Consider the following 8,357-nt stretch of genomic DNA (forward strand, 5'->3'; position numbering starts at 1 on the left):
CACTAATCTTGTTCACCTCAGACGTTTGTGTTTACAACAATGTGAACTTGATAAGCTACCGTCTTCCATTAGGAATTTGGTATACATGGATATCCTTGATTTAGAATACTCGAGGAATGTTGAAGTTCCAAATGTTTTTAAGGAGATGTTGCAATTAAAACACTTGATTTTCCCAGACTATGGAAATGAAAAGGTTGGAAATTATCGAATAAGATTGCATGAGGGAGTAGATGAGCTAGAGACTCTACAAAACTTAGATAGTAGATTTCATGAATTTAAAAGTCTTCACAAAATGAAAAATCTCCTACGTTTTGCAGCAAGAATACATGATAATGGAACCTTGTCAGCTATCATGAATGCCATTATGAACTGGAACAAGATAGTAGCTTGTAAACTTTATATTGAAGACAGGTGCGACTTAACAACAGAGAAAATGCTGGAGAAGGCTTTGACATGTCCCAATCTTCATATTTTGTGGATTAGTTCTAAGTTAGGGAAGTTAGGGAAGGTGCTAGCAGAGTGTGGGAGTGACTTGATGAGTTCAAAACTTAGGTTTTTGGATTTGTTTGGATCCGAGATTGAAGATGATCCAATGGGGATACTGGGAAAGCTTCCTTGCTTAATATGTTTGCGATTATATTGGGAATCATTTGTTGGGGAGGAGATGACGTGTCCAGCAAACAGTTTTCTCTGCCTCGAGAGGCTAAAATTGAAAAGTTTACCAAAATTGAGGGAGTGGAGAGTGGAGGCAGGAGCCATGCCCTTTCTCTCTAAATTAACCATCGGAGACTGTTCTTGTCTGGAGATGCTTCCAGAGGGGTTGAGCGGCATTTCTACCCTTCAGACTCTTGTAATTAAACAAATGCCGAAATTGAGAGAAAGGGTATCACCATCAGGACAGGATTTCCACAAAGTCTCCCATGTCCCTTCAATTCGTATCAAGGACTAGTCTTCACCCAGGTGTCTCATTTCTCACATTTTTCTTTCTTCAGTTTTGATGTGTTTTCAATTGCATCGATTTGATGGTTTGTTAAACTCTAATCCTGTCATTATGTTTTTATTTTCATTCAGCAGTATTCATAACAATTAACGGAGAACTCATTGCTAGTTTACAGGTTGAATAACTGATCGTCACTCACTTTTGGTGCTTAAAGAAAACATTTTACCTTCTCTAAAGGGTATATTCCTTGGTAAGGTCTTTTGGTGCATAAAGAAAACATTCTATCTTTCTCTTAATAAACCTCAACTCTTCGTAAGATTGTATCGCCTTTTATTTTACTTTTCTTTTTGTTGCAGGTTAAATTTTTGTACCGTCAAGCTTCCTCACTCTTGTTGTTGCATTTCTCTGAGTGTTCCATCTTATGTTTTTGTGTATAAGTAATTAATTATTTATATATATACACCTTTCAACTTTCTTCAAATACCTCATGTGGGATAGGCTTGTACTCAACAAAATTATCTACTAGTAGACAAATTGAGCAAGCCAATATTGACATGCTAATTAATTTTGTATTCTACTAGTGGACAAATTGAGCAAACCAATATTAACATGCTAATTAATTTGTATGTTTGATCTGTGGCAATGGTAGCTGGAAATCATGTTACTTTCAGTTTCAGTAGTTTCAACTAACCAATATGTCTACTAGTAGACAAATTGAGCTAGCCAGTAATGACATGCTAATTAATTTTGTATGTTTAATCAGTGACAATGGTAGCTGGAAAGCATGTCACTTTCAGTTTCAGTAGTTTCAAATAACCAATGCAAGCTAGTATGTTTAAAGTGCCTTAAATCAAGCTTGAATGATCATATATGACTATGTCTCGACAACTCGATCTCATGCAACTAAATTCTCTTGGCTAGTTAATAGAGTCATATTCAATCTTAGTGACTTTAGTTTATTTTTTATTTTGCTTCACGGGGTCTCGTTTTTCTTGCTACTTGTGATCTTTAGATAGTAGTTTGAGGATTTTGTATTGTTTACTATATGGGTGTGGCTTAGACTTGCTATGTGATGCAAGATTCATATATCCAACAGCCTGAATTACTTATGATTAATATACAGCCTTGAGCCGTTTGATTCTAATTCTGAAAATGAACTCCAACTCTAATAATATTCAATAGAAAATTGAAAGAAAAGTTGTCTACTGACATGTATCAAACAAAATGGAAAAGAAGAACATGTGTCTACTGACAAATTAAGCAAGCCACTAATGACATGTTAACAAATCGATAATAAGAAAATGTGTAACAAGTAAACAAGCCACTAATTACCTGCTAAAAAATGGATAATAAGAAAGTGTGTACTAATTGACAAGTTAAGCAAGCCACTAATGACCTGCTAACAAATGGATAATAAGTAAATTTGTAGCCAATAATGACCTGCTAACAAATGGATAATTAAAAATGTCTACTTGTAGACAAATTGAGCAAGCCAATTATGACATGCTAATTAAATTTGCTTTTTTAATCTGTGATAATGGTAGCTGGAAATCATGTCACTTTCAGTTTTAGTAGTTTCAACTAACCAATGCAATTTAGCAGTATGTTTAAATTGCCTTAACAGTCTCTTCTTAACATGCTTCTTTCGTTCCTTCTTTTTTTCACATCTGAGCGTTGACCAAACAATCAAAGCTTGGAATTGTTGCAATGGCAGAAGCAGTGGTGTCAATTGCTCTTGAAACTATCCGTGATTTGCTATTGGAAGAGGGGAGGTTTTTAGCTGGTGTGGGAAACCAAGTCAAGGAGCTCGAGAGGCAGCTCAAAGAAATGAAGTATTTCCTCGAAGACGCTGATAAAAGACGACATGAAAGCAGAACCATCTCCCATTGGATCGCCGAGATCAGAGATCTCGTCTACAGATCCGAATCCGCCATTGAAAGACACGCAGCTTATCAAGTTTTTTCAAGGAGAAGAGGTCTCAGGCAGTTCGTCCGCAAATATTCCTGCATTTTGACAGATTGCAACTCACTCCACCAATTAGGGAGACATACATGGTATATTGTGTATTTTGAGACATGGTTTATAGCTACTTCTCTATGTTATTGGTATTTTGACCATTTTGTGAAGAATGTGTAGAAAAAGGGTCGAAAATGAGCTTAAATGGCGAAAGGTGGAAAACGGACGAAATTGCAGCACGAGGCTGGCGACTCGCCAGCTTCGCATCAATACCAACCTGGCGACTCGCCAGGTCCTTCGCCCAGAATTGCCGAGAGCAGCTGGCGACTCGCCAGCTTCACCGTACAACGAACCTGGTGACCCGCCAGGTTCGGGCCGACAGTATCCAAACAAGGAAATTTCGAGCCCTATTTAACCTAATGTGCATGGGACGCCTCCTACAACAACTTACACGCCTCCTACCCCAAAAATACCACTTTTTCACCTAGGAAGAAGAGAAGAACGAGCAGAGGACGAGTATTCATCACAAGATTGAAGACGAGGCCTCCAATCCGCCCAATCCAATTCTAGGAGTTTATACTTTTAGTTTTATTCTTGTTCAAACAATGTTTTTGAATATTTCTTTGACTTTTGTGTTGAACATGAGTAGCTAAATCCTTCGTAGAGTTCTACGGGGGAGATACAATGATTCTTATGTTTAATTGATTTCCTTTTTCTATGCCTTGGCTCATGTGGTTATTTTGATTTCTTCTGTGCTTATACATTTATTTGACTGATCACCTTATAAATGCATGTGGATTTTACTACAAGAACTGAGAAGTGAGTAGTTTAATTTGAAAGAGAAAAAATTGACGTCTTTGCTAATATAATCGAGAGATTTGAGCCTTTGAATGAAGCTAAGTATCTTAGGAGCTATTAGGAGTTGTTGCCTTAGTTCTAGGAATGAGACTTCGGTTCTAGGTAGCAATCTACAAATTATATGCTTTGAGAAAAGATATAGTTTTACCTTAGTGATAGCTTAATAACCCTTGAGACCCTTTGTTGGCATAGTTAGGAAGTTAGTTGAGCATAGGATAGTTGTTATCGATCCCGTAGGATTCTACCTTCTCATCCTTGATCTACATCCGCTTTCTCCTATTTGCTTTAGTTCTCTATTTGTTTTTAATTGTTTTTACCTTGCTTTTAAATAGATTTAGAAAACCCAAAAATCCGATTCATCTAGATAGTAGTTGAGGTTGGTTCGTGGTAATTAGGTTGGCACTCATTGTCTCTGTGGATACGATACTCTTTGCTTACTATTTGCTACATTAGCCCCGTACACTTGCGGGTATACTTGTGTTAAAAATAAGTTGAGTCAAGTTTTTGGCGCCGTTGCCGGGGACAATTTGTGTTACTATAGCCTAATATCGTGATAAAAATTAAGATTACTAATCTAGATTTACTTGCTTTATTTTTCTTTTTTTTCTTTTTGAGTTATTCTCACTTTTGTGTTTTTCTTTTCAGGTTGTATGCTCACTCACTCTAAGGGGCAACCATTAGAGTTATTCGATCCTAAGATCGAAGCATCCAACCGAAGGAGAAACGCTCAGAGAAGGCTCAACCAAAGGCGATCACTTTCGCCTCTTAAGGGAGAACCGCCTGCTCCTGTTGCAGTAACAATGGCGGACAACGAAGAGAACAATGTACCACATCCAGATCCGGTAGTCCAACAACTCCAATTACAACTTGCAGATGTGGTGAAACAGCTGAAAGAAAAAGAGGAACAACAAGCCACAGTGCCAGTGCAAAACATGTACGCTTACAGAGAGGTAGAGGACCCACCAATTGGAAACGATGGGATTGATGCCAATCATTTTGAGCTCAAACCAGGATTGCTAAATATGGCTGAGGCTAATGCTTTTGCGGGGAAGACCAATGAAGATCCCAACAAGCATCTTACTAAGTTTATTCAGATCAGTAACACGGTGAAACTTAATGGGGTGAGAGATGAACAAATCAGACTAAGGCTATTCCCATTTTCCTTGAGAGATGATGCTAGAGACTGGTACGACAGCATGGGGTCAGGATCTGTTAAAACGTGGGATGCCATGGTAGACTTATTTTTGGAGAAGTATTTCCCACCCAGTGAAGTTCTAAAGAGGCAAGCAGAGATAATTCAGTTCCAGATGAAGCCTCATGAGACAATCCGAGAAGCATGGGCTAGATTCAAGACACTGCTGAAAAGATGCCCCAAACATGGTCCAAGTCCGGGACACCAAGTCGTAACTTTTTATAGGGGGTGTACTCCAGATGCAATGCGTGAACTGAATTGGAGCGCAGGAGGAGCACTCCTTCAATTAGGAGAGAATGATGCCATGCAAGTGATTGAGAGAGTAGCTTCCACTGATGAAGGATGGAATAATGAAAGAAACAAGTCATACAGGGTGTCCTCTGTTATAGAAGATGATAGAATAGACAAAATGTCGAAGCAGCTAGATCTGTTGACCACTCAATTGGGGATCATGGAGATGAGACAGCCTGAACCAGAACTGCAAGGAAGAGTTGATGATGTGAACTATGTGCACCAAGGAGGGAACAACATGAACTTCAACAACTATCGCCCCAACCAAGGGGGTGGTAACTATAACCACTATGGTAACAAGGTGCATCCCAATCTCTCCTATGGGAATCCTAACAATGTTTTACAACCACCACCGGGATTCACAGTAGCTAATGGAATGGTCGATGAGCAGAAGAAGCCTACTACAGAAGATATCTTGGCAGCATTCATGATTCAGACTACCAAGTACATGGAGAAAACTGACAAGTATATGGAGATTACTAATCAAAGGCTGGGAAAAGTTGAGAATGACGTGCAAAGCTTGAATGTACACATGAAGAGCATTGATACTCAGATTAGTAAAATTTCTCAAGCTGTAGGTGTCCAACATCAGCCAGGGCAATTTCCAGCACAGACCATAAACAATCCCAAAGATTGCAAGGCCATACACTTGAGAGGTGGTAAAAGCTATGAAGGACCTTCCATGCCTGTAGAGGAAAAGAAGAGTACTCCAGAGGAAGATGTCAGAGCAGAAGAGAATTCCAAGGGAAAGAATAAGGTGGACATTCAGACCAAGAAAGACGCAAGTGCCAGAAAAGCTGCCCCCTCCCTCCATTCCTACGACAGTTAGAGTGCCCTTCCCATTTGCGGTGAAGAAGAAGAAGTTGGATGAGCAATTCTCCAAATTTCTCGATATTTTTAGGAAGGTGCACATTAATATACCATTGGTGGAAGCTCTGCAAGAGATGCCTACGTATGCGAAGTTCCTAAAAGATGTGCTCTCCAAGAAGAAGAAGTGGATTGATTATGAGACGGTAAACATATTTGAAAATTGTAGTGCGATAATTCAAAAGAAGCTACCTGCCAAGCTTAAAGATCCTGGGAGTTTCAATATCTCATGCGTTATTGGAAATGACAGACAGACAAAGGCACTGTGTGATCTGGGGGCGAGCATAAATTTGATGCCATTATCATTTTTCAAAAAGATGAAGATCGACACTCTCAAGCCGACTACAATCACACTGCAGATGGCAGATAGATCAGTCACCTATCCTAAAGGAATTGTTGAGGATGTTCTGGTGAAGGTACATGACTTCATATTTCCCGTCGATTTTGTAGTGTTAGATATGGAGGAAGACATGAATGTGCCGCTTATCCTAGGGCGCCCATTCCTAGCAACGGGAAAAGCATTGATAGATATAGCAAAGGGAGAGCTCACTCTTCGTATGGGAAACAAACGACACATTTTGTCTATCTATAATGCTATGAAGAGTCGTGAAGATGAGGAACTTGTTATGAAGATGGAGTGCAAAGCTGTGCATGTTGTGAAGGTCCAAAAGACACAAGCAATTGAGTCCGCATTGGGGGATTTTTCATTGCCACGGTGGATGTTTGGTTCATGTGGTGGATCAATTTCTAAAGAAGAGACTGCATCAAATCCTAAAGTGAAGGAGAAGAAAACAAAAGCTGAAAATTCACCCAAAGTGGAAACCAAAATTTATGATGGAGCTTTGAAAACTACTTGGTGGAAGAAGAGATTGGCTAGATCATATGCTTCCAAGATTGATAGAAAATCCAACACCACCATTTATGGCGTGACATGATGCAGCTCATGGAGGACGTCGAGCCAACAACGATAACCAAAGGCACTGTAGGGGAGGTAACCCCTAGTAGGTAACTCTTAATTTTATCGTTTCATTTTATTTTTGGTGTGTTTTTTTTGTTGCTTTCTTACCATGTATGTCTCCCTTCTCCACCAACTTTTCAAACCTATTCTTTGCTTAGCTTTGAATAAGTTTGGGGGGATGATATGGTGGATAGGGACACTAACGAGGTACGTATCTTATTGCTTTTGTTACTTTATTTTGTTTTATGATAGAATTATTTTGTTAGAACTCTTTGAATGCTTACTTTGATTGGTTGGGTTTTGAAATTGAATTGAAAAAAAATTGGTAGTAATTTGGGTGAAGACTAGTCGTCTATGATAAAAGAACCTTCCACTTTGAGCTATCACTTGACCATTGACTTGAGAGTTTGAGTAATAGGATGCATAAGTAACGAATTGCTTGTTTGCCTTGATTCATGCTATTTGCCCAGTGAGACTTGAGCTTTTAATTCTTTCATGTGTGATTTATCATCAATGGTGTATGTGTTTCTAGAACTTGCTCCTTGTCTTCTTGAGTCTACATAGTGACCTTAAAGATAGGGGAAGATGTTAGGCTATTGTTGTTAGCCTCATTTTTACCTAAACACTAACCTTATTATGTAATAATACCCTTGATAGCCAAGTTTGAGCCTATTGCCTTTTCTTTTGTCAAGCTAATCAAAGGGGTTGGGAATCCTAGACTCTAGAATTGTTGAGTTATGAAAAGAAGAATTTGGAGAGTTTAGTTGTTGAAAGAAATTGGTCGTGTTTAGCTTATCAAGTTGGAAATTGGTTGTACTTAGAAAAAAAAAAAAAAAAAAAGAGAAAGGAAAAGAAAGAAAAAAAAAATTTAGTATATAGAGAATAATTCAAGGTCTTTGGAAGTTGTGAAGAAATTAGACAAAGTCTAGTTATTGTGGAAAAGTGTTTTGGCGAATGGTTGAAGTTAAAAGTTGTTGTTGTGATTTCTTGGGATATTTATCTTATTGGGAATTGAGTCACTTTAGCCAAATATTACCTCACCTTACCAAAGAGCCTACATTACAACCTAAACAAAAGACCTTTCGGACTCTAGCTTTATTGTCACACGAAGTAGAGGAGAGGTTAGATATTGAGCAAGCCTATGGTAAACCATGCATTTTTGATTGATTTGAGTGTTACTTTATATCTTATACACTTTGAGTGAGGTGATTATACACACATATATATATCCCAAGTGAAGCATGAATCCAAGGTGATATACAAGTTAGTAGTAAAAGTGCATTCGACGGCTTAAC

At 38.5% G+C, this 8,357-nt stretch overlaps 2 protein-coding genes across 6 annotated transcripts; both read left to right on the plus strand.

The window, feature by feature from the left end:
- The first annotated feature begins 6 nt into the window (after positions 1–6).
- LOC125203638 (putative disease resistance protein At1g59780) lies at positions 7–3,264 on the plus strand. 5 transcript variants are annotated; one of them, XR_007173418.1, is made up of 4 exons: positions 7–960; positions 1,116–1,190; positions 1,297–2,994; positions 3,068–3,264. XR_007173418.1 is itself a non-coding variant. In XM_048102039.1 (2 exons), exon 1 carries the CDS (start codon positions 86–88, stop codon positions 947–949), a length of 864 nt encoding a protein of 287 aa, XP_047957996.1. In that variant the 5' UTR covers positions 7–85; the 3' UTR covers positions 950–960; positions 1,109–1,256. The 5 variants fall into 5 exon arrangements, 2 of the variants coding, with proteins under 2 accessions (XP_047957996.1, XP_047957989.1); XR_007173417.1 differs by having other exon boundaries at positions 3,077–3,264; XR_007173415.1 differs by lacking the exon at positions 3,068–3,264 and having other exon boundaries at positions 1,109–1,190.
- Positions 3,265–4,554: 1,290 nt separating this feature from the next.
- Positions 4,555–6,066, plus strand: LOC125191389. The gene has a single exon (XM_048088945.1). It carries the CDS (start codon positions 4,555–4,557, stop codon positions 6,064–6,066), a length of 1,512 nt encoding a protein of 503 aa, XP_047944902.1.
- The last annotated feature ends 2,291 nt before the right edge of the window (positions 6,067–8,357 follow it).

The sequence above is a fragment of the Salvia hispanica genome, chromosome 1 (genome assembly GCF_023119035.1).
Source record: "Salvia hispanica cultivar TCC Black 2014 chromosome 1, UniMelb_Shisp_WGS_1.0, whole genome shotgun sequence".
Taxonomy (NCBI): domain Eukaryota; kingdom Viridiplantae; phylum Streptophyta; class Magnoliopsida; order Lamiales; family Lamiaceae; genus Salvia; species Salvia hispanica.